The sequence below is a fragment of the Poecilia formosa genome, unplaced genomic scaffold, assembly GCF_000485575.1.
Source record: "Poecilia formosa unplaced genomic scaffold, Poecilia_formosa-5.1.2 Scaffold103, whole genome shotgun sequence".
Taxonomy (NCBI): Eukaryota; Metazoa; Chordata; class Actinopteri; order Cyprinodontiformes; family Poeciliidae; genus Poecilia; species Poecilia formosa.
The window spans coordinates 1,118,724-1,145,338 of NW_006800042.1; the positions used below are offsets into that span (position 1 = coordinate 1,118,724).

General features: G+C 38.2%; 1 protein-coding gene across 3 annotated transcripts; it reads right to left on the reverse strand.

Annotated features, from left to right (window-relative positions):
* Positions 1–2,729: 2,729 nt before the first annotated feature.
* On the reverse strand, positions 2,730–26,205 carry LOC103142919 (transforming acidic coiled-coil-containing protein 1). Of its 3 annotated transcripts, XM_007559232.2 has the most exons (14): positions 26,131–26,205; positions 17,899–18,030; positions 15,517–15,608; positions 10,711–11,134; positions 8,897–8,951; positions 8,720–8,792; positions 7,892–7,944; positions 6,314–6,442; positions 6,152–6,228; positions 5,950–5,993; positions 5,609–5,769; positions 4,945–5,051; positions 4,742–4,862; positions 2,730–4,627 (listed from the first exon to the last, which is right to left on the reverse strand). In XM_007559232.2, the coding sequence occupies exons 2-14, from the start codon at positions 18,003–18,005 to the stop codon at positions 4,559–4,561; spliced, it is 1,512 nt and encodes a 503-aa protein (XP_007559294.1). In that variant the 5' UTR covers positions 18,006–18,030; positions 26,131–26,205; the 3' UTR covers positions 2,730–4,558. The 3 variants fall into 3 exon arrangements, with proteins under 3 accessions (XP_007559294.1, XP_007559295.1, XP_007559293.1); XM_007559233.2 differs by lacking the exons at positions 17,899–18,030; positions 26,131–26,205 and adding an exon at positions 24,418–24,629; XM_007559231.2 differs by lacking the exon at positions 26,131–26,205 and having other exon boundaries at positions 17,899–18,335.
* Between the last annotated feature and the right edge of the window lie 410 nt (positions 26,206–26,615).

Consider the following 26,615-nt stretch of genomic DNA (forward strand, 5'->3'; position numbering starts at 1 on the left):
GCCTGGAGAACTACTGGCCACCTTACATAATTACACGCCATCTGGGTCCCTGTTAGAAAAAAATTAAGAGATGAATGATGGCTTAACACTTTATCTGACTGCAAATAATCTGCCAGTTGCCTACTGATTTATATTTTAGTCTCCTACAAACAATCTGCATCAATTATAGAAACTTACTGTGGCAGGCCAGAGAAAAAAGACAGAGCAGAGTCAAAACAGTCTTCATGGCAACTGGATGATGGGACCTGTCTTCTAGAGTCCAGAGATGAAGTGGATGAGTGAGATGTTTGGGCATCGGAGACCATGGTGGCGAAAAAGGAGAGGGTTTAACATTGGGAAGATGTCTCAAGGATTAAGCATCTTATCCCTGTAATCTCCATCTATGCTGCACAGGCAGCACCCTGCACTAATGGATTTAACAGGACAAGCTTTAACAGGGCAACACATTTGTAGTTTAGATTATAGTCTAGAATAATAGAAGTGCTGTTCTCACAACACGTGACTAATGTGTAGCGAGGCAGTCAACCAACTACTAATAAAATATCTCAATATATATTTCTAATAGTATATCAGTGATTCTTGAGAATAGGGACAAAAGAGGTCCTATGGATGAAGCACCAAATTTGAATAAAATATACACAAAATATATTTTTTTCAAATATCTGACTAAACTAACCTGGGTCATGTGAAAACAATGTATATTTTTCTTGTGTTTGCTGAATATTTTTTTTTTATTTTAAACATTGTAGTCGGTGGATGATGCCTGTAAAATCCCTTGTCCAGGAGCAGATTTCAACACACTATAATAGTTTAAAACAATTAAACAAATACTAAAATTATATATTATGACAATTAAGTATAAGTAGTCATATAAATAATTATAAAAGTATCGATAAATTGAATTAAAAAACATTTTTTAGATATTTTCCAACTTCGTTGAAATTTGTCCCTAGTTTTTGTCAACACCGTCAGACATGAAAAGAATGTAAAAAAATCAGGCATTATTGGGGGGCACCAGAACTGCTGAGGACCCCATGACGTCGTCTTTTCTCTTCCTTTGCTAAGAGGGCTAGTTAGCTCTGGTTAGCTTATGTTATTCTTTAGTTTCTTCTTTTTCTTCTGTTTTATTCCTAAGTTGTTTGTCACAACCATGATGTGTCAACTCCATAACTGACAATTTACAAAACTTTGATGAAATTTTGTGAAATAAAAGCTTAATTTTGGTAAACTGTAAAGATTTCATGGACCTGATGAGCTACAATATGGCCTCCTTCAGAATAACATCATATAAATTGAGGTAGTTTGGCATTTCGTCAACTCCGTCAGATGTCAACTCCATCAGAGTTTTTGTGATTCTTTCAGTGAAATTATCAAATCTCACTTGATTATGCAATTAATTCATTTTAATTTTACATAAATTGCATTACTTCACATGTATCAAGTTTTTCATTTTACTCACTAGTTTGTCACCACCTTCAGTTCTGTATCAACTCCGTCATGCACTGTCAACTCCGTCAGATGGACTTTTTGTTTTTTGTTTTAAATAATATTTATTTTGTTTATTGAGAAGCATTTGTCTGTAAAATGAGTAAAAATATCACAAATGGGATATTTTAAAAATCATTTTATATTTATTTTTGTCAGATGGTGATGACAAAGTTCTGGGTCAGGTCGATTAAAAATGTTTTTTTTTTTTTTTTTAATTGCAACTGGGAGCCTGCACCATATCATCTTTACATGTCCTAAACATTTGTCATATTTGCATACTTATGGTTGAGAAAAAAACAAAAAAAAAAACAAATGGGAAAATTAAAACCCATTTTGTCCCTATTTTCAAGAATCACTGATATACTATTGGCTAATACACTCATCGTAATGCAACATTTTTGTGAATGAAACAAAAAGAGAAATACAGCTGATACTCAAAAACTACACTATTCTACGTTTTATCAATCAATGAGAAAGCACGTTTAAGTGTCTTCCAAACATAAAATACTTACAAAAACTAAAGTTTTTCAATGTACAAAGCGTATTTAAAGTACATTCAGCGTTTATGAATCATTTACTTTCTCTAAATTCTAGTTGGCAAGGTTACCAGGTGCCAGATAGTTTGCCGTTAAGAACGCTCACTTGGTTATGTTTCTGCAAACACAAAATGACAAAGATTGTATAAAACAGATATCACATACTGATCACATTACAACCTCCCAAAATTGTACCCATTACCACCATGAATTTAATAATTAAATTTGCTAACTATAAACTTGACTACCAACCTTATTGATGCAACGTCTTTCCACTATAAGCCACAGTATTTCACAGAATGGCGTCACAATATAAGAAGTAGAACAGAGGTGGGCAACTCCAGGCCTTGAGGAAGAGGGGTTCTCTATACTAGCCGTAAATACAACAGTCTCCAACGTTTAGATGCGTCTCTACTTCAACACACCTGATTCAAATAAAGAGGTCATTTGCAGAACTCTGGAGAACTTGACTGCACTTCTGTTTTCCTGGTAGGTGAACAGCCAGATACTGGTATAGTTCATTACCATTTTTGGGATCGTAGACTGAACAAATATCTTTAAGAACTTCAAAGCAAGGAATATAGTTTCGTGGCCTTATCCCTTTCCTTTAATTTGTCTTCAAATTAATACCGCAAGGTGCCAAGTCCATTTTATGTAGAAAGTAATGAATCCTTATGTAAAGCATGGCAATAATCAAACAGAAAATATTGTAGAACAAACTATATTAATGTTCATTCAGGAGAATGTACACATTCACACTGATTCAACACAGATGTGAGATTGTCATTTATGAACTACAGATACAAATTTATATCCTATTCAAGCAAAGTCTGAAGATACAAAATAATATGGCAAAAACAAAACAGTCTAGTAACAAGAGGTAATATGACATCATATTGGCACAAATATATATACTCCGGGTTTGTGATTTTGGTGAATTTTACAGTCATCACAAATTTACAATGAATATTTACTTTAATAGATTTTAAATAACCACATAATGAGCCCCCAAAAATTCCTTCAATGCTCAGTCTCTCTTTAACCAGCTGATTTATAGGAATATTTTAAACATTTTAAATCCTGCACTGCAAGGACGGGTCAATATTTTTTCCTGGACAGAAAATCTCATGTAGAAAACCAAGTGAGAACCAAACACACGCGTAACATAAGCAATAGTTGTAAAATTAATTTTGTATTGTGATAAGCAGCCATAAATTACATTATAGTTAATCATTACATCTCTGTGCTGAACACAGATTGTGATTATTGGTGCGATAAAAAAAAAAAGAAAACATGTCTGAAAAAATAGCAAAACTGTGAAAAAGTATAAACAAACAAGAACTGACAATCACATGAACACCAGGGGAAAGCTCTCACTAAGACATCAGGTTACTCCACAGGGTTTGTAAAAAAGCAGACTAATGATATTTAAGCAGCAGCATCTGCAATTTGTAAAATATCTCCACTCAAAAGTAGCCCAGTTACATAAAAAGTAAGGGTTATGGTTTTGTGGATTTGACTGAACAGTTCCATAAATTGCACATTGTTATAGAATGACTGTAGTGAAACATTTCTCAATTCATAGAGGTTTATTTATGTGGCCTTGCATATGATAAACAGTCTGCATGTGCACAAAATAATTTGTATTTTCATGAAAAGCATGTCCACAGCATGATGCTGCCAACATTATGCGTCACTCATAGGCACTGAGTGTTGACTGTTTTCCTCTACGCAGCTGTTTGCATGAACTACTGTGTCCACGTGATTTTGTCATCTACATAACTTATAGTTATATTCACATATAACTGTAAACAAAATATGATTTCTTCCTGCATCAGTACTATAAAACAGACAGATTTGTGGAGAGGATGACTAAAAACTGTCCTGTTGACAGATTCTCCCACCTGAGCTGTTGACCTTTGCAGTTCCTCCGGAGTTACAGTGGGAGTTATGGCTGTTTATCTGATAAATATTGTCCTTCCTCAGTCTGTTAGTTTAAGTGGAGAGGGCCACTTTCACATGCAATCTGGCCAAACCATTAAACTAAAAAAATAACTTGAAATTGGTATAAAAATATATTTTAATTGTTTAACCATTCATATTAAATCTGTTCTCTAAAGTTCATCCAAGCAGAAGGTTGAAAGTATTTTCAAAATCAAACCCAGGGATGAATTAAACTTGATGTCATTCTGGAGAAAAAGTTGGTAGGAGTTTAGTGGAAATACCATAAGAGCTGTTGTTCCCTGATATGATGGACAGACACTTGATGGCTCTAGATAACCTTACAAAAGGTGCAAAATGCAAACAAAGTGATCTCATTTGATTAATATGCTGAGAGCCTTGAAGGTTCAGGTCACAAGTAGTGCAAATGCAAATTACAAGAGGTTATTTCAGACATCTGTACATAAGCAGTCTCTTAGGTGCAGGGCAGGCACAGGGTACATTATGGAAGTCGCTTCTTGGTTGGAGGCATGCACAGGGCGTCTCTGCAGGACTGGAGGGGCGATCCAGGCTGATTAACCTCAAGCAAATCCTCAGTCTACTTTTCCCATTTTGGCAATCAGCTCATCACAGATCTTTGTGAGCTCCTCGATTTCTTGATTCTGCAGGAACGCCATGAAGGAAGGCAATTAAACACTATCCAGTCATCACAGACAGGAAAAGGCGTTGAATGATGCGTTTCCTTGTGCACAGCCTGGAGACAATGAGTGTTGTACCTTCTGCAACAGGGCTTGCTCCAGAGACTCGTTCCTCATCTGCTCCTTCCTCAAGCCCGCGGTCAGCGCCATCGTTTCTGAGCTCGCCTTGGTGCGCACCTGAGCAATCTCCTCATTGGCCCTGCAACAATGAAGAAAAAATAATATATATTTTCATCCAACAACAAAATTTTTCTCCCAAACTCTTCTGTTGCTCTTCATACTTGTCTAGTTTCTCCTCTGCATGCAGCTTCAGCGTCTGGTATCTCTGCTCCTCCTGCTTGATTCTGGCCAGGTAATCCTGAGCACACTTCTTCAGCACTTCTTCATTCTGCATGAAGAGATACAACTTAATGTCATTTACCAATTCATGCGCACACAGAAGGCAGATGGAAATCATGGAAATTTTCTAATATTCATTTTAACTTTTGTGTTTTGTCTGTGTTCTGAACTGCAACATATTTCCTTCTGATGTTTCAACAGCATCAGTAAAAGCTAAACTTTGTTTCATTAAAATCCTGCATATTTAGTATGTTATTGAGCAGATAAGTATTTTTCTGTTTTTTTTTAACAATTAAATTTTATGACCCTCAGTTTCTCTCAATTTGCTCTAAACTTGACAACTTTGGCCCTTGTGGCAAAAGGTTTGGACACCACAGCTTATTCTTAAAATTACTTTACCTGACAGTTTTGCTGTGGGTTCTGTTAAAGTCTGCAGCTATCAGATCTTTCACCTTACGCCTGGTGCTGGTTGTACAAATGCCGCTGTTAACCACAAGATACACTTCCAGCTTCATACGTACTAATCATCAAGTGCTAAAAACGTAAACTATTTTCAGGGTACTTAGGAAACAAGACGTTTCAACGAGATGTCTTGAAATTTCCCACCTTTTTAAAGCCCTCCAGGGTGCTTTTCATGTTTTCATAGCGGCGAAAGATGTCCGACAGCGAACGCTCCACGGAGTTCAGGTCTGCCAGGGCAGCGTCCTTCTCCACCGTCGCCGCATGCAAAGCCTTCTGGAAGTTCACACTGTTGCGTTGCTCGTCCTCTAAAGAAACACATAAATGGGTTATTTTTTTTATCTCCCCATAGTAACATGCAACATAAAACACTTTTCACATTGCAATTCGGACTTTTCTTATTGCATCAGAGCACTTCACAGCATGAGTTCACACAAATTAGAATAAATTCAGTGTTTGAATGTTTTCCTGCAGTGAATTTAACTCACCAATCATCTGAGCTATTGTCTTCTCATATTCTGCAACAATCTTTCTGAAAGGAGACACACCAACATACAACTCAAAAGTTTGTCTAAAAGTTTGCATAAGATCATTATGCAATAAAAATGACTAATTTCATTTTTGCGGTACACAGGACCACCCTCATCTGGAACGTTTGATCGCCATGACAACAGCAGCATGTTTCCTAACCTCATCTCGTCCACTTCTTGTTTGCACTGCTCATACTTTTTCTTCCAGTCATTAGTTTCAGCCTCCTTGGTGATGATCTGAAAGGAGACCGTTTGTGAGTAAAGACCTCCGTCAGCGATTTCTGAGTAACCCAGTGAAGCCAAGTCCAACACGAGAGCCCACCTCCTCTCTGATGAGGGTGAGAACTGCTTGTTTCTCGGCCTCACTGATGCAGATGGAATCCAGGACCTGACTTCCTGTTTTCTGCATCTCGGTTCCTTCTGATGTCTTCAGCTCACATGTGTCTTCATACTGACGAGAAGGAAATCAGTCATCACCATCTTTTTTTTGTAACAACTAAATTGTCAAAAGTTTCAACTACTAATCTTAGAGATGAAGCAAGAAATGAGCTGATGACAAAGTTTGTCAAATCCCTGCATTCATCTGTGAGCCGGTTGAAACCTCAAAATCGAATCTTGCTTATGATCAGTGAACACCCAACTCAAACCTGACCACTACCAGGTGACACTATTACTGCAGGAAGAAGACTTAGCTACTTTCAGAGTCAGTAAGAAGTGGAAAAATTAGGCTGGAGGAAGCATGAAAGCAATAATAAGCTTCTAGAAGGGAAACTATTTTCTACATTGTCATGCTGACGGTTTAGAGGTGCTTCAACAGACAGAGGACAGGAAGCTGAATGTTTGACTACAGATTTGCTTCATTTTCTTCCAGCAATCAAATTGCATCTTTAATGCAGCAGATTTTATTAGTAAATGCTAGCAGGTATCTGTAAACAGATTACTTTGATGTTTAGCTAATTGCTAATATAAGACAGCAAAGAAAGTTCAAAGCACTAATCATTCAGTCCCATCATGTGGAGGATTTTACTGCAGGAGACACAGGTGTGTAACTTTAAACCGACTTTAATAAATCAATGTTTTACACCACTAAGCATTTTTTGTAAGAATGTGAAATTTTATATTTATTCAGAACAGAAAAAAATATTTATTAAAATATTACAAATATTGGTGACCAGAAATTAGAGACAAACTTTTGATTCATGCTTTTCTACAGTAAACCTGTCAAGATTTGGAAAAATTTCCTAAAACCAACTAAATTATTTTTGTTCCTTTTGGCATCTTATTGTAATATGTGAATTATCTGATCTTCTCCTGCAGCTTAACATTCAGCATACATCACTCTCATCTTTGGGTCAATGTTCTCACTTCCTCCTCTGCTCCACTCATGTCTCTCCACGCTGTCAAATAATCCAAATTTGCTGGATTATGACAGTCATAGGCTAATCTTGAGGGCGATAATCTTAATCCATGTGTCACCTGAGAAGACTAACACAGTGGCAGACACTAAGAACCTTGTGCTGTCCTACGCCTCAATACTGTCATCATATTGCATCTTACAATGCCACTTCCTTGGCTGTAACCTAAATCAATTGTTTCTTTAATTCAAAATAAAATGATCAATTTTGTTATATTTTATTTTAAATGACTGCGTTAATGTCTCAGATTTCAGCTGCATGTGAAGAATCAGATGCAAGTGACACCGGCTGCAACTTGTCATTTCCTCTCATTTGAACAGATAAAATGCCCCACCTAGTGGCAGCATTGCAGTTTGAAATTTATCTATAAACATCCATCCAATTTTCAGTGACAGATTCACACTCCGTTGAGGAGCAAACCAAAGGCTGATGCCAAGAGTTAGAAAGAAGAAAATGTATCAGGTTAAAAAGAGACAGAGTCTCACCACAGAGCAGCAGCCTGACTCATCGGGTTTGGATGTCAAATTGCAATCCTGGTCTGCGAAAGAGAGAGAAGAAAACCTTTTGGGTCAAAGGTCCATAAATATGCTACAGCACTGTTTAGACCAGCATGGCCAGCAGGTGGCGGCAAATTAAATCCGTAGGCCAAAGAAATGTCGTAGTGAGTTTTAATCAGAAAGAATCCATGAATTATATTTCAATGATTTGAACGTTTTACTGCTTTATACCCTTAATGGCCCCTCAAACTTGATTTGGGCGTTTTATTAGCTTTAAGCCACAACGGCCAAAATGAACAGAAACATTCACTAGGAATACATCTCTATGTAATAAGCTCATAAAAATTATGAGTTATATATTTTTAACTGAAATAAATAAACTTCCAGAAGAATCTCTGATTTATATGTAAATTATTCATTTTAGCTGTATTTTGTCCTTGAATGTCAATTTTTCCTGAGAATTAACTATGTAAGTGACTGAACCAATGTCACATAAAACTCATAGCATTCAGTAGAAACTGAACTGCATGTCATAAAACATCTGTCATGTTCTGAATATAAGTTACAAACAGCTCTGTACATAAGGACAGCTCTGTCCTAATGACGCACCACATTGAATTTCTGCACATTTCCCATGAACAACTAATAATTAAACAGGCCTGTGTTTGCAACAGAAGAGGAATTTAATGTGACCATGACTGTTGTTTACCCACGGGTCAGGTAGTGCATACTGATCTAAAATAATGAATATCTAATCATTGGTATCCTTCATTTGAGTTAATATTACTCTAAATTATGCACCATCATTTTACTCACAGTTTTGCTCCTTTTCTGATTTGGTCCCAGCCAGTTTCTCCTCATCTGTAGCATGGCCCTCATGATGGTCGTCCTTAAGCAACATTAAACTTCATTACCATGCTGGCTTTCTCTGTATAAACCTGTTTTTTTCACTTATTGTGTAGCAGGGATATTACCATCGTTATCAGGGCCTACCTGTCCATTTAAATCCTTCTGCATCTGCTGGTTTTGCTTTAGTTTGCAGGAGTTCCTGAGGACAAATGACAAAAGGCAACATCAGCTTCAGCAAGACACATTTTAGCTTTGAGTGCATTTAAATGAGGACGGATGGAAAAATAGGAAGAGACAGGAAAAAAACACAGAAAGCCTTACTACTAGACCACATAGCTTTTCTTTGTGTGTGCTGAGCTGGTATGCTCTTCCAAAAAGTGCAGAGTTATGCAGTAGAAAGAGCAGAATAATGAGATGTTTGTGGATTAGAGGGTTTCCTCTAACGCTTGATATTTTTCCACTTTGCAAAACTACTCATGTCTTTTTCTCCACCTTTGAGTTGAGATTCTGAGTTTATGTTGGCTGCAGAGCCGGAATCACACAACACACTTGCGCAGTACTTACAACAGAACACAGAGGAAATGGACTTGCTCAGCAGTCCTGATGCCACACAAAGAGAAAGGGAAACAGAACGACATGTTGAGCAAAGAAAAGGAAGGAAGAGACTCAAGATGAGACAGGGGTTAGGACAAAGATAAGGTGAGGGCAGAGGGCCTGATGTTTAGGAAAACTGGAATCAGAATTATCGGAGTGTTACTGGGAAACGTCAGACATAATGTATTGAAAAAAAATAGGTTTTTGAAAAAAAAGAAAAAAAAAACAAAAAAAATCACTAGGTTTTAACACTGGATATCCAAACGTTTGAGACGATAAAAATTAAAGATGCACCAAGAAATCAGCTGATAAAGTCCAGCAAAAGTTTTACTGGACTGGACCTAATTAATGACCAGCCACTGGTAAACTAAATACCTTATATATAGAGAATGCACCATATAAAAGTCCCACAAGGTGGCACACATGCTGTCCATTCAGGATGCCACAACAGGGAGACGGAACTCAGAAAATTACAAAAATAAAAATGTATTACAGCTTAAAACAATTACCTGTTTCATTGTTTTATTCTGTTGTAAATCATGATAGAAAAGGAAGCAATGAAAATGTTTTGGAAATCCGACATAACCATGAAGCATCCATCGAGATTTAGCGTTCAATGGTTTTGTGAAACAAAATATTTTGTGATAATGCCATGATGTATGCAAAGAGTTATAGTATGCTTATTAAAGTAGAGGATGCAATGTCCAGTAACTCAGTTTGCTTTTATTTATAGATATCTCCATTTCATAACCTGGAGAGTTTTACTGTATTTTGTAGCAGAGATACCTTTATATTATATACCTTCATATTTATATACTTCGTTATATTTATATTTTTATAACTCTGCATAACACTTTTAGCTTTTGGATACACCATTGTTTTATTAGACTGGTTCACATCAAGTAGCAATGTTTAATTAGATACGCGGCATAGTTAACTTCAAATACTTGTGTAAGATCTTCCACAAGAGGGCAGAGTTCGACTGTTTAATAGTTGAGCAAAAATGAAGTAAAAGTAGAAGCAAAACATACAGGTATGTCTACAGAATGGAATGTGTAAACAGAGCTTCACAAGTGTCTGCAAATGATGCAAAATAAACTTCCTGAACATAAAGTGGACCATTTTAGTGCTGTGAGTCAGGCTGCATGCAGGAGAGAAACAGCTGACATGCCTAAAGCCTGCATTAGACACGCAACACGCCAACACAGTTCGTACAGACAAGGACACTTTGATCATTTCAGGGTAAAGAGCTTGCAGTCACTGCAGCTCTTTACAGCCATTTATAGGAACTAGCTGCAGTTCTCACTTAAACTGGGTTGAATGTGTGTAGCTGAGGCCACAGGCCTTTATTTGGGTTTACTTACTTAATGATTGAGTTGCTGTTCTCACTGGCCAGTTTAGTGTTCGAGCTCGCAGGGTCTGATCTCACGTTGCCATTCAGCAAATCGGGGTCCAGGCACTCATCACGACTGATTGTGTCTGGACTAGAGTCTGAAGTCGCCGGAGCCTCATCGTCAACCTCTGTAGGATCCGGTTTGTTAAGCGGTGAGAGAACGGAAAGTGACGGCGGTCGGAGAGCTGCAGTCTGGGGAAGGTGGCCGGATGACGAGAGATCTTCTCCAGAGCCAGCTTTGGAGCCCAGGGTCAAGTTGAGGTTTTGATCCAAACCAAAGCTGCCTCCGTTTGGTGTGGAGCTGGTCAAGTTGTTCAGGGAGTCAACCTGCTGGGATGGAGCTGAGTGGACATCATGGCATCTGTCCTGAATGTGGCTTGAACCATCAGTAGAAACTACGGGGGGGAAAAAGGGAACAAACTAGTTAGGAAAGAAAAGATTTATGCAAAAATGAATCTGGGTGCATCCGTCATAAACCATATTTATTAGTTATACGTAGCTGTGAAAGAGTGAGCTTGGGGCATACCTAGTATTAATAAACTATATTTATTTCTATCTTAACTTTTATTAAGTAAATAAAACAATTTGAGGTTAGATTACTACATAATTTTAGACCCAAGTTGAGATTTTGACGTTTTTCTCTTTTGTTGCCATCAGTAAATGAATACAGGCAACTTCCATTAAGAATTTAAGAAAGAAATTATCTAGCCAGTCTTTTGAATGCAAAATTTCAGGCAACTTTAAAGGAAACCCAAAATGTTCACACAAAACCTGTAAAATTGATGCTTTTAATAGTGTCATTAAAGGTTAGATTAAAAAGACATAAGAAGCAGCATGTTTACTAAAACATGCATAAATCAACATGAACACTGCAAAAATGAAATGACTACAACAAAAACTCACCACATTTCAACGACTCCTTTCTAGCACTTCATCTGATAAAATACTGTTTTGCTCTGCAAAACTGTTGCACATCTTCCAAGTGCTTAAACGGTGTATAAATATTTGCTGGAAATTTACAAGCTAAATATTTCCCAGCAACAATGATCTACACCGCTGACGCAGTTCGCCAGGCTGCCATTCATTTTTGGATATGTCAAAAAACATTCTGTTGCATAAGTACTGCAACTTAGAAATTCCATTTATGCTATAAATTTGTAATAACTTAGCAATGTTGATAGTTTCAATTGAGGCTTTTGTATGTCAGCAGTCTGTGACTCCCACTGCTTTGATTTTTTAAAATACTAAACTTTACCATACTTGTAAAAAGAGGTAAGAAAAATCAGGCGTTTGTGTTAAACATCATTGTAAGTAAAATGGATCATGGTGGCAACACTCAAATGGATTTAGATAGTCCATATAATCTCAAAACAAGCTCCAAACAACATTTCACATGTCCTTTTGTTGCCAACTTGCAGCTTCAGGGTCGATTGTTCATCATTCATTAATCACAGGTCAACATCATTACCACTTTAACGCCACCTACACTTTTGTTCCTTTTCTAGTTCCCACCAAATCCTAATTGGCAAGCAAGCAGAAAAGTGTGTAACCAATTGTCACCATTCAACCCCATTAGAATAACATTAAATCCTTACATTGTTAGAATGCATGTCTTTCATATAATGTTACTATTTAGGGTTTAAGCCTTCAAAGGGTTTACTTAAAATCCGCTGACTTCCTCCCAGAACAATCCACTTCCTGTCTCGTCACACATCCCATTAAGCATCCCGGAGGGCTGGGCTGTGTTGTTGAAGCACAGGAACCCCTGTTGCTGAAAATAATCACCTCCACACAATGTAAACGTCAAACATTTATAAACCAACAACACCACCCTATTCCTTCTCTACACCACATGTGGACTGCCGTCATGTTTTCTTAAGCTGCACCTTTATTACTTTTTTGGGGGTATTTCATGTGATGGACAAAATAGTGTATGACTGAAGAAGAAGAAGAAAAACAATTCATGATTACTTTTCTTTTTTCAGTGTAACTCTAGCTTTTTGTGAAGGTCTTGGTGGTTTGAGAAGAAACACAGCAGGCAGGTCAGAGAGTTTAGAAAGTAATTATTAGCTTTGAACAAGTATTCCTTGTTGCTGGGCAAAAAGAGTACAATTTAGCAAAGGATTCGAGAGGTCCATGGTGACTCTGGAGGAGCTGCAGTGATTCATAACTGGACAGTTCATGGTCTTGCACTGCACAAAAAAAGACGAAATACAAAAAGGGGCAAGAAAAAAATCCACTGTAGAATAAATAATAATAATAATAAAATCTAGCTCACACTTTGCTACAAACCAAATAGAGCAGACAGCAATCAGATGGGAGAAATCAAAACGCTTTACATGCAGTTACCAAAGAATCATGGCGGTGGCAGCATCATGCTGTGGAGAAGCTCATCTCAACACCACTTAAAAATCATAATCATTAAAGTTAGCTCAGTTATTATGCCTCCCACATTTATTAGAAGTTTTTTCTTTCATCTTTTCTTTCCACTCCAAAATTATTCACTACTTTAAGCTAAGCCATCACATGCAATCCCAGAAAAACACGTGAAAGCACAACAGGTGTAAAAGGTAGATGATGTCAATGTTCTTTTTAAATCAAAGTGTTAAAGTCAGCTTGTGCAAACTTCAGCTCTAAATCTCCGTAGCTCCTCACACCGAATGTGCCCTTTGTAGACGAGGAACAGATGTAGAAAAACCACACCCAGTCATGAAGAGTTCAACCCGTCACGTGTCCCAGCAACACAAACAAAACATCAGGCTTTATTATCGTTTCACAACTCTGTGAAAAAGAGGAAAAGACAGCAGAGGGGGAAGTAAGTGTGTCAGAGAAACAAGTAGAGATACAAAGTGTTCTCAGGTTCCTGCCCTGCCACCGTTCAGAGAGACGCATCGTCATGTTCAAGTGGTTGTTCCCATAAACACTGAGCTGTTTGTGCGTTCTAACTATAGAGCCCGTTTCTCCAGAGTCAATCTTTCATGTATGAAAGGAACTCGGCATGCGAGCTGTGGAGCGTGAAATTAAACATTTACCTTCTCAGATTGGCATAATTTACCACGAGCAACGATTCAAACCTCGTAAACTGATCTGACCCGGATAGAAGAGCGCGATGTCAAACCCCGTTGCTCCCAGTGTGTGCTGACATCCCTGCACGATCCAAGTTTGCAAACACATGCGATATTCATATCTGCGGTTGAACTGAAGTCTGGATTATCCGTTACCACAGCAACGGGTGCTACTTGTGCCTGTGTGGGTGAAAGCTGGGCAGTAAAAGCAGAAGAGGAGGAGAAGGGAGTGGAAACTAGGGAGCCTGTTTGGAAAAGCAGGACTCAGCTGCAAGCTATTTGTTTTTTTATAAAGGCTTAACCAACAGAGAGCTCATTTCCAACTTTTAACAGCGTTCACAAACACTACTCTGGACCTGTAAAACTTTGCTTAATGAAGTATGTAGCACATTGCTCCTAAAATGGTAGTACACAGGACCAAGTTTCAAGTGAAATTAATGCTGATGCACAAGTAAATTCACACGAAAGACGACAAAGGAAGAAATGTTCCTTAAAAGGTTAAAAATTTCTTAGTCGGCCATCACAAATACTGTATAATCTTTAATTAAGATCACACTCCATATCAGCCTTTCTGGATATAAAATAGAGCTGCACAATTAAAGAAATTATAGGATAGGAAGCTTTTTGTTAATATTGCAATGACAATGTCACTTGTTCTAAATTTAAACATTGCTGTCACTTTAAGTATGTTGTGTTCAATCACTTTTGTTATTCTGTAGACTCAATCCAGCAATCTGAATCTAATGATGGTATCTGAAACATTTATAGCACTTCAGTTTTTGGTAACATCCTTCTCAATGTTACAATATACATATTTTGCCAACCGTCGGTCATAACGTTTTAATATTTCGTTGTAATGAATGTGATAGACCAATACAAATCAGTGCATAGCGAAATTAAAAAAAAATTATATTTTATTTGCAAATAAAAATTTGACGTATATGCCATGCAATTGTATTCATCCAGCTGGGTTTGATCAAATCAAGTGGAATGACTTTGTTAGTTGAAATCTCTTCACAGATCTAAACTGCTGGATTAAGTATGAAGGAATAAACTTTTTACTAAAAATACAAAAGGTGAAAACTGTGATATTAATTTATCTTTCATCTGACCAATCAGCACAAACATCAAAGGTTTATCTGTGATAGGATGTATTAAGTGTGTACTCCAGGAAACATTACTGTAATAAATCCCTCTTCCAACCATTGAAGCATGCTCCTCAGTGATACTTCTGCAGTAATAAATCTGCACAGATTAACCCAAATCAGGGTTTCCAGTAAAGCATAAACAGGCATAAACAAAAAGGCTGCAGACTGAAACTGAAAGTAGGTTGACAGCTGGCTCACATACAGAAATATGTAGGTCTGCATGTTATCTGCTGTGCTAAAGTCACATTACTGTTGTAAACAGTGGGCACCATACTGATACTTTGCCCACTATAAATGAAATGCACAAGTACATAAGACGATACCAAAATATGTCTTGAAAAACATTTTTTTTTTTTTTGCTATTCCTTATGTGAAGCCTGACTCCATGTCAGATATTGTTCATTGTAAATATGGTAAGCAAGTAAACATACAGTTAAAGAAGACATATAAGATAAAACCATCAGGATTTCAAGATCCCTAGTTAAACATTACCAATATCTGATAATAGTCAAGTCGAGTGACCTACATCGGAGCTCTAACTTGCCATTGGCTCTGAAGTCTCACCTGTGTTGTTTGAGTTGTCCAGTTGGCTCAGTAGATTCACAACAACTGGAGACTCGGCTTCTGGGGTCTCGAAGGCGCCCTCAGAGTCCGAACTGCAGGTGAAAAGAATAAATTGTTATTTATTTCAATGAAATGTTACATGAAATAACAGAGAAACACAAACAGAAGCTAGAAGAGGAAACTCTCAAACCAACAAAGGAAGATTTGTTATGCACTTTCATTTTTTTAATTACACACATTGTCAACTACCTTGCATAGGTATTCACACCATAATTTAAGAAATAAAATAAAAGTCTTTATGTGGAATGCATTTGTATTCAGTCAGTTATTGTACAACAATAATTGGCATCGAAAGACTTGCAGCTGAAAGTCTTTTGGTGGACAACCTTAAAAACTTTGAACATCTAGAGTTAGAGGTTTTTGCCAATTCCTCCTCGGAGCTGAGACTAAACTGGGTTGGAGCCTCTTTGAACATTCATTTTCAAGTCTTGTCTCCAATTCTTTATTGAATTTAACCCGTCCGTGTGCTTTGATTGAAAACATTTTATTGCTGCCCCGGCTCTGTGTTTAAGTTTGTGGTCCTGCTGTAAGAAAAACTTCAGCTTTGGTTTTTTTGGTGAATAAATTCTTTCCCATAGCACAACACTACACCATCACCACTGTTCACTTTAAAGATGGTGTGTTCAGATGTGCAGTGTTGGGCTGTTTGCCACACACAGCACTTTGGATGCTTGCCAAGAAGTTCAGCTTTAGTCACATTTAAAGAGAACACTTTCATGTTTCCTGTTTGCTCTTCATCACTTATGGGAAACCTGCTAGACTTCTATTGATATTTTTTGGTGAAACTCACAACCAAGTTATCCTGTAAACAGATTCTTCCACCTGAGCTGTGAATCTCTGCAGCTCCTCCAAAGCTGCTTCTCTGATTTCATGTCTGCCATTTTAGTTGGGTGGCCATATCTTGGAAGGTTTGCAGTTGTGCTATTTCACAAGATAAATCAACCAGTGCTCTGTGAGGATGTTGTTTAATAAATTAACTCTGCTTTAACATTTCTCAACAGCCCTGATCTACCTGCTGTGTTCCTTGGTCTTCATGATGCTGCCTTGTTCTCTAATTTTATCCATCCATCCATTTTCTAACACCCTTGTCCCAAGTGGGGTCGGGAGGGGTGCTGGTGCCGATCTCCAGTGAACGTTTTGGGTAAGAGGCTCTCTAATTTTATGTTGAGGATAAATTAAATACAAGTGGACCCTGTTTAGCAATTAGTAAATGTAATAACATTTGAAAACCCATGTCATTTTCCTTCCATTTCACTGTTATGCATAACCATCTGCTAGTCTATTGAATGAAATACCAGTACAGCACACTGAAGTTTGTGATTACAATTTGAAATTCATTCCCATGAAGTTCTATTAATATAAAGAAGTTCATGGGATATGAAAACCTTTGAAGGGCACTGTATGCGTTTCCAATTAATCGTGGCATCAGCTTTCCAGGATCCATTTTCTTGAAGAGACTTGAACACAGTGGCTTTCACAGGTCAAAACAGACAAGCTCCTTTTATTTTAAAGGAAGTCAGAGGAAGGAGAGAAGAGGAAGCAGGGCCCAACTGGGCCACCTGCATCCTTTGCTCCTCAGCAACCGTGTCCCACAAACACTCACAGTTTTTGGCCTGCAATCTGGGCTGCCTGGACACCCAGCTCTGATTTATTCCCAAACAACAGAGACATGTAGAGAACGGGGAGAGGCATCAACACACAGTGCGTCTGCGTGTGTGTGCTCGTGTGTATTCCTAGCCACTTGAAAGCACATCAAAACGTCCGCACTCTAATGAAAAACAGCACAAGGAAGAGTTCACAGTGCCAGCACCCAGGAGCACACCGTCTCTGGAAGCTAGTTCCCACAGACACACACTTAACACCAATTTAATACAAATATAAACCCTCCACTCCCACACACACGCAGCCTGAGATTCCTGTCCCACAGATCTGAATGGTTACTAAGAAACTAGAAAAGGAGGGGAATCAAAAAGTAACTAAAGCTTTGAAAAGTGTTGCTTTTTAATCCCCTGGTTTTTAGCAACCATTGCCTAATGGCCGCACACAAAACAGGCTTAATTACATCCTCTGTGTTTGAAAGAACAGGGCGGTGCATAAAAATCGTCTCCTCTTAACACAACAAAGCTATTTTGACTTAATATGTGCTTTGAGATGATGATAGACTGAGAATCAGAGAATAAACCACAGGATGGGACCGTTGGTCTGACGATGTTCAACCTGTCAGTATGACTCAGGAGAATCTGCTGCCATCACAGCATCCACATCAATCTGTACACACACACACACACACACTCACACACACACACACACAAAATCTCTTACTTGTCTTCTTTATCATCCCTTCCTGTATGTTGTCCATTGTCTCCTGCACCTCCAGTCACTGCCGACCACGTCCACTTGGCCCACTGGACCGGAGACAACCAGGACATCTGTGCAGCACTTCCAGCCCCACGTCTGAGATAAGAATTGTAAACTTGTCTTTCCTCTGAGTGAGCCAACTCTGTGATTTTCTCAAGTTTAAATCAACACTTTTACTATCGACTACAAGAAGCTCTTGATCTCCCAGCGTGTATTTTCTGTGTCGACCTCACTTCCTCTTCTTACTCAGTTTCTCTGCCTACCCATCCTGCTCTTCTGTCCTGTTGACGCTCGTGCGAGAGAAACGTGTCTGTCTGTGCGGCAGCTGCTTCTGTTTGTGGCTCTGCTCTCTGCACAGCACTGACTCACGCTCTGCAGATTGCAGCCGGAGCATCAGTAGTCACTCCCCTCGCCCTTTCTGCTCCCCTCCTCCTTCCTTCCTCCCAGCAGCCTCTTCGTCTGGGTGAGCGACCAGCTGATTAATACGCATCGGCTCGCTCTGCTGCTCCTACAGGTCTGCTGACTGGCTCTCTCCCTCTGTGATGCTATCCGGGGTTTTTGAAAGTTGGAGGCAGGAAGAGAGGAAAAGGAGAAGTACATTTCTGTTTTCCAAAATAGGGTTAGTCAGGTTTGAATTGGTTAGAGAGAATATCAAATATTTTTCTGCACTGGGATCAGGTGGGCAAAAAATCATGGTGTGAAGGAAATGCCACATTTATATACCCACCTTGTTTAGGTCATATGAATTAAGATGGCTTTTTTTTTTTTTTCAAACGACCAGATAAGTGTTGTCAAAAGCTGGGTCACACTGGTTCAACTCAAGGTTTTCAACTATTTGATAATAAACTGTAAATCTAAGTTTAGTCATCCTTTGGCTGCATCAGTTATTTAAGCTGAACAATAAAATGTTAATCACATTAGCAGAAATGTTACATATTTGACAAAACTCTACACAAAACTCTCTATTGTTCATTTTAAGCTTAAACTTTGTCCCTTCGACACAGAATAAGACTGTTAGGGTGAAAAAAGGGTCATCAACAAAACCTGAATGTGTTAAAAATCCCATATATGAAAACTGGTGAATTTACAGAACCTTTTTTCACAAGAAAAAAGGAAATAAAAACATTTTTTAAAACTGCAGAAATGCACCCAAATCAACAAAAGGACGACTTTGTGAGAGCAAAATTTAAATTAAAGCTTTGGACTGACTTGAACTAAACTAAAAATCTGCTGCGAATGTGAGACTTTCACATGGTTAATATGACTGATGTTTATTTAATTGTTGGAAGTTGGACAAACATTTGTCAAGATGAGGGATGATGCTGTCAGCCTCGTACTAAATGAGTCAGAAAGCTAAAATTTAATCAGAAGGTGCTTTAAGTTCAAGGGTGTAGCTACTAGTACTACAAGGTTATTGCACCTTTTTTATTTTTAATTGAAAACAGGTTTGTTAGTTAATTTGACTGTATGGAATCTATGTCACATTATAGGTAGAAAAACTCTTGAAAAGATTAATCAAAAGACCTTGCATCCTAACAGGAGTGTGCAGACTTGTACAAGTTGCTGCATGTAAAGCTGTTTCTGTCAACTGCTGCTGTCGGCTCCTGTGCAGAGGTGTTAGTTTTATTATCCTCCATTTCCTTTACATTCATTAAATGCTTCCTACAGCAGGAGAGATCTCCCTACCTGAAGACTTAACCTTTTGTTGTTCTTCTAAAAAGAAAAACAGTTTTAGTTTGAAAAAACTGTTTAAGACTGACGTGTTCTGCAAATGTGAAGTAAGCTTGTGCAATGTGTTTTTTTTTTTATAAGATTTTATTATTAACATGATTTTATAGTTTAAAGCATGATATTTTTACCCTATTGGCCACCCTACATTCATGCATGTTTCAACAGGTTCCAAACTTCTCACCTGTATTTTTATTTACTTGTGCCTTTCATATCTTCACCCTTTTGTTGCTAAAGTTTCTTCCAAACTTTGCGTCAACCCTGAATGTTTCTCACACACTGTTCTCACTGAGATCTGATAGGGTAATCAAGATGCAACTCGAGACGTTAATAGCTTGTTTACCCAGCAACAGATATGGCTGACAGCTCAGCTAAACGCAGGCAATTAAACCGCCTGCCTCCTTTCTCAGGATGAACATGAAAAAGTGAAAACAAATATTGCCGAGACAGAAACTGTTCCCACTGAACTCACATGAGCGGCTAAAGCCCCGAGGTGCAATTAAAGTAACTGAGGCTCTATTGTTCACCGAAACTATCCAGGCCAGACAACAGACGGATCAATAAAATAAACCCAGATACAGATTCAACGATGCAGCAGCAAATCCCCCTGGAAGAATAGGGTTTTAATTAAATGCTCTCATCGCTGAACACACACACACACACACACATCTTTCTCTGTGTTTATTCATCAGAAGCTTATGTAACTCTACACAGCTCTTCCCTCAGACTCACACAGAGACAGAGGATCTAGGCTAGATGAGATGCATTTTCTGAAAGAGAAAACATGGACCGTGACTAATCCAATAACAGGCAGAGGATTTAGTCACTGTGAAAAGATGGAAAGATCAGCAGGAGGCGGCATTTTCCTTTTTATTTCATGTTTTCTGTTGCATAATTCCCACACATGAAGACATGTTACCACACTCTGCTCCACACAAACAAGAGCAGAGAGAGGAAAGAGGATGATCTCAGAAACCCGCACATAACGTTTCACACTGGTGAGCGCAGAGAAAGAGGCTCTGTTCAGTCTCTTACAGACTGAAAAAAAAAACTGTACAGAAAATAATCACGGCACAGAAACAATGACGGGATTTTTCTGGAAAAAAAATAAAAAGAAAAAGAAAGTGTCTAGAGGTTTGTTAAGATTAAAATCTCAAATGCTTGTTTTGCATTCCTGGCATTGTCTTCTTTTTCCTTTTAGTTTCCTTCTGACAGTCAAAACACATCAGAAGACAAACCAGTGACAGCCTGGAGCCACACAGACATCCATTTAACCTGTTACACAATAAGGCACTGGCTTCTGGCCAGGCACATCAACAACATGTGATTTCTTAACATTTAAAAATGAAATAAAAATACTCATTACTCCTACTGAGACAGTTAAAATACAGAGGAACAGAGCAGAGAAATAACAGTGGAAATGAGTCTGCTCTTATGTAATCGCTTGCAACCACAGATACAGCATCATCAGTGCAACCCACACATGCCTTCATTCAGACAGACAAACTACAGCTGCTACCTTGGTCCGCAAACAGGTTAAAATACAGCAGATAAACAAAACGTGTTCTTTAAATAGACTTCGCCCCATGAGGCTGATGTGTTTGTGGTCTGTTAATCCAGTAGGAATGTAGAGGTCTATTCCTCAATTAGATTCTGACTGATGGCAGCATGTGTCGTTTGTGAGCCAAGAATAAAACCAGACATGGCAAACATGTCTGCAGTCCGCAACAGAGGAAATTAGATACCTGATGTAATAATTACTAAACTCTGCATAGTGAAGGAGGATTAACGGAGGTATGTCAGTAAGTGTCTGGTGTAGCTAAAGATAGCTTTAAAAGATATAGAATTTATTTAATGAAAGACTACATGGACTTTTTTAAAAATCACTTTTATACAATAATGCCAGTCTCTGTTGGACAAAATCTCAGCATACAGGTAAGAAACCTATCAATTACTAAATCAGGTATTTAAAGTCGTTAATCTTTACCTCTGGATTGGTATGAAAATGTTTGCATGATGTATTTGTGTAGAGATAATATATACACACAGATCACCTCCACCCATGGAAAGCCTCCAGTTGCACTACTTCACATCCAGAGATGCTCTCGACTGTTGACATGAGAGGAAACACCACAATAACATTAACAGAGCTGTCTGAGCCCTTCATAAACGATGTTGTGGTGACTAGCGTCAGATTGATGACAATCTGGCGCCACCTGCTGGTAAATACTGGATGTGCATTTTGCATATAAGCAACTACCGAAACAGCAGTGGCCTTTACACCCAGCCATCTATTTAGTAATACAGAGTGATGCGAGGAGAGGAAATGGACAAGCTGCATGTGTGAAAAACATGAGCTTAAACATAAATGACAAACCTTATCACCATGGCAACAATGAGGAGTGAGTTATGACTGTGGTAATCTATGAAAACACCCATAAAGGGACCACAGAGAGAAACTGGAGCAGCTGATGTCCCTCTGTCTAAATTCAGCATGATGTTATCCAGAGTAAAGCAGAAATAAAATAAGCAGAGAGGCTGGCATTCCCTGATCTCATCTTCTGTGGAAGACGCTCAACTTATCTGCAATTAGTGAAGAAATCCAGTGTGGAAACTAAGTGGAGCCATGGTGCTCACAATGCTATAGCAGCTGAATCACTCAACTGACTCATATATACACAGGATATATATGCATTGGACCCATCAGTGTTTTTCTCCAAATATATTTCTGATGTGACTACTGGTATAAAATACACACTGGAAGTCACAAACAACCCAAATAATCTACAGATAAAAAACATGAAAAACAAATTGTTAAATAAATTATGTTCTGTGTAAAGAAGTGAAATGACAGAGGAAATGTGAATTTACATGGTAACCAAAAATGTATTTTATTACTTAAAGCTATTTTCAGCATACAGGTATGTTCTCTTATATGAACTGTTTGTACACCGACTTTACAGTCTTTCTAAAAACAGCTGTGGGTTTTTCCCTGGATCAATTTTGGATATAAAATTCAAATAATACTTTATTAATCCTCAGATTGTTCATCAAGAATATCTCTCAGAAAAAAATTATTCCATTTATCATGGCCTGATCTGCATGAAATCTGCCAAATGGTAAGAAAATCCCACACCATGATGGTACTACCTACAAATGTCTTAGTGTTTGGGGTGATGTACAGTGATGCAAGTTATCCTCCATCTTCTTAATTTCAATATTATTTGTACAGATATTCTCAATCTATTCCTCTGCAGCAAATCTTAATCAAGGCTCAACTCTCCACACACATTTTGTGGATCATTTCTAGATATACCAATTCACTGAGTCAGTCAGCTTTTTACATAATTAAGTTTTTGCATCATCAACTTTTACAAATGTAACTACATGGAAAACATTGACATTACCAAACCTTGCTTTCACTGCTGTATTTATTACCACTAAGAATAGCTTCAAATGCAGGTCAGACTGCTTCCAGCTGGGCGATTGTGCCAATGCTCTGGGCTTCTGGAGAGCAGAACAACCACGACTGCTCCAGTTAAGATGTAAAAACCAGAAGGGGAATGATGAAGCTGACTAAAATTAGTGCAAAAGATGAGAGCTGCAGACCTTTTCCGCTGGTCGTGGAGTTTTCCCCATAGGGAAGACCCCAGCTCCCTCCTGACTCAACACAAACACAGATGGATGCAGAACATAGAGATCCTTTATTTTAAAAGGTTTGCTTCAGTGTTGCTTTATCTGGTTCTCTTTCTGAGCTTCTCTGTAGCTTTAAAAGCCACGTCAAATACGTCCCAGCAAGGCTTTTCACATCTTATCCCAACTCCTGTCCTTCACGTCCGGAACTATTGAGAAATTAAAGGAACAAGTGTCTAAATATAGAACAGCTCAGGCTTTCATGAGCGTCGAGAGAAAGAAATCCACTTCAAGAGGCTCCTGGGAGCACTAATGAAAAACATAACCGAGAGGATAAAGTAAAAGCACTGAGAAGATTAGCAGGGGTGAAGAAAGAGGAAGAGTAGTTTATGTTTGTGCTCTGTCAGATGCCTCAGGATTGAAACACTTTTCTGGTCTGACACAAAGACCTTACACATGAATTAAATAACACTCAGTAGAGGCATAAACTCCATGGATGAATTCATGAACACACTCCTGTTAAATTTGGGTCGTGGATGCATAATTAACAGCAGAGCCGCACATTATCAGGAACATGTGCAACTGCAAAATTGTAGCTCAACAGTACGACGATTTAAATTCAAAAACATTCCCTTACCCTTTGCTCCCTTTATAAAACGTTTTCACCACTCCGATTGAGCTTTAGCGTCTCAGACATTAGAACCACATATCATCAGGGCTGTTAGAGTCCATCTCATCATATCAGCATGTAAGAATTTCTGATAGTATGTCATATTAAACATTGCACCCAATCAAGTGTGATAATATACGCGGACAGCACAATGACAACTGGGGTTAAATATATTGTGCAGCTATTAATAATCATTACAGCAACAAAACCTTCCTTCCACTCCCCAGTCTTGGCCTCCGACTTCCCTCAGATTTGAATAGCTAAACAGTATTAAAATCAGCCAATCAGCTGACATTGTAAACAGAAAGGCGTGATGGGCTAATTTGCCTTCAGTGACTGAAGCCAGACACTTCCCTTCTGGCTTTTTTGCTTTCAGTCACCTTCGCCTCCAACACAAAGCTTGCACACAGCGTTTACAAACATTTTTAAAAATTAAATAAATTTGTTCTTACAAGCTGTCTTTCTTCCTAAGAGAGCTGAGCGATGCTCTCCTGTGCTGGCTGAGGGAGCCCCCCATGGCAACAGCAGGACCTGCGTTTGTTTCAGGTTTATCCCAGATGGTTCACTGCTGCATCAGCTCCTGAATGCCTCCAGCCGGATCACAGCTCCACAATACATCTGACCCAGCAGCCTGTCCTCTCCTCATCTCTTTACATGCTTGGAGTATTACAGCTCTGGTGACGGTCCCGCCTCCTTGCTCCACTACGCATCTTCCTCTCTTTCACACACACACACACACACACACACCAACCAGATTACAGTCCCTCATCAGGCAGAACGACGTCCTCAGATTGAGAACGAAGTAGAGGTTCTGTGAGTTATAAGTAGGAGAAACTGTGACAAATGTCTACCCCCCTTAAATTCCTTCATTTAAAGACAAACTGTGTGATTCATGGGAGGGTTTCATGTTTAGAAGTGAAAGAGTCTCATCTATTGTTAAATCCAGGGGTACGGAGGAGGGTAAACACAGCTCCACTTGTTGAAACGCTCCCAAACACACCAACTATTTTATTTTATTTTTTTGGGCTTTTGTTTTTCTGACCTTTTGTTTTTCTATATTTAGGTAAAACATGTTTTAAGAAAAAGTTTCCCTGTACCAACAGAAGAAAATCATCACGGCAAAACTGCAGCTCATAGCTTACATTATGATCCTTGACAATTTGTTTAGCAAAAATGTATTAATTAAAATGATATTTTAATTAATTGGACATTTATGCTGTTGTTTTGATTTTATTTTGCTAAATTAGTTGTAGATAATCATTTACAAATAATCAGTTATTTGTGACTGTGACGACAGACTGGGCTTTACGTGGAGTGCTTCTAAATCTCTCCGTAAGTTGCCAGTTTGTTTAGTCTCAAAGCATTTAGATAAATTTCACATGACTTTCTCATATTCAGTAGAATGGTCACCAGGTGAATTATCCTAATTTGATCTGCGACTTTGCTTTTGTCTTGAGTGAACAATGTGTTAAGTATTTCCGTGTTCTCAGTTTGTTCATATACAATTTTCATTTCTCTTCAGCAACTTTATGTGACTTTCAAGGCTCATCTCTTTATTTTTTCATTATTTGGATTACAGAAATAAACTATTGTGACCCATGAGCCTGAACGCAGTTGAAACAGCTTGAAAATAATACATTTTCTTTAGAAGTATTAAAATTCTGAATAGGAACTATCTGATTAATTATTAAAGCAAATATTTCTATAACGTGAATCCAGTGCTGTACCCTTTAGGTCTGATTCTCAGGCTCTGCTATCCACCTAACCTTTAAATTAAATGAGGAATAGTTGAAAACTGAGTCAGTGGGGTCCAGGACAAACCAGCCTTTGACAACTACAGAGGAGCTTTTGAGCGCGTTTCCTCCCACTGAGCTGAATCACATGAAACTCTGCGAGTTTCAGGGTCTAAATTTCTGAATGACTTCTCAACATCTCCTCCACGACTGATCCAACACAACATGTTGTTTCCGACATTGAAATATTCAGAACTTACACATCAGCTGTGCCTCGTTACAGTCTGTTGACAAGCACGGGGTCGAAGCTTAATAATTTTTGTTTCTAAGTTTCGATAAATACACACAATTTATTTGACTTTTATACTATGAACTTTAAAGGAATAAATGGAACAAAAAATCTATCAATGAAAACGTTCCAGTCAAACTTGCCTGATGGTCTCCAAACTCCTGCAAACTCACCAGCTGCAAGCAATCACATCCGCTCTACTGCGCATGCTCCAGTTTTAACAATAATTAGGCGCTCAATGTGCGATTTTCAAGTATTTACTTTTTGTTGGCCCACTTTCTTTCTGTTGGCATTGGTACCAAACAAATATTTAAAAATATTATATAGATGACTGAATGCAGAAAAAAAGATGAGCCAAGAACAAAACCACATTCAAAATGTAAAAGAGCACCACTTAAGATCTGCTACACAGTTATTTTGTTTGTTAAAAATAGAAACAAGAGATTCAAAGCTATCTTTGGCTTTTAAACCAAATTCTATTTAAGAGGTGTAGATGAAATTTTAAAAATATAAAATAATGCTGACATTGTCCTACAGAAATTGAGGATATTATGAGAATTTTGTAACTCAAAAGCCAAAACTGAAACTATAATCTGACAAATCAAAGATAAAGCAAGCAGTAATTTCA

What these genes read in the sequence shown, in the direction of transcription:
- LOC103142919 (XM_007559232.2), bottom strand. Translation starts at nt 18,005, where the DNA reads ATGTCCTGGTTGTCTCCGGTCCAGTGGGCCAAGTGGACGTGGTCGGCA. An exon ending in AGAAGGATTTAAATGGACAG is followed by an intron (nt 8,793 to 8,896) that starts GTAGGCCCTGAT and finishes ATGTTGCTTAAG; the next exon opens with GACGACCATCATGAGGGCCA. An exon ending in GCAGAGGAGAAACTAGACAA is followed by an intron (nt 4,863 to 4,944) that starts GTATGAAGAGCA and finishes TCATTGTTGCAG; the next exon opens with GGCCAATGAGGAGATTGCTC.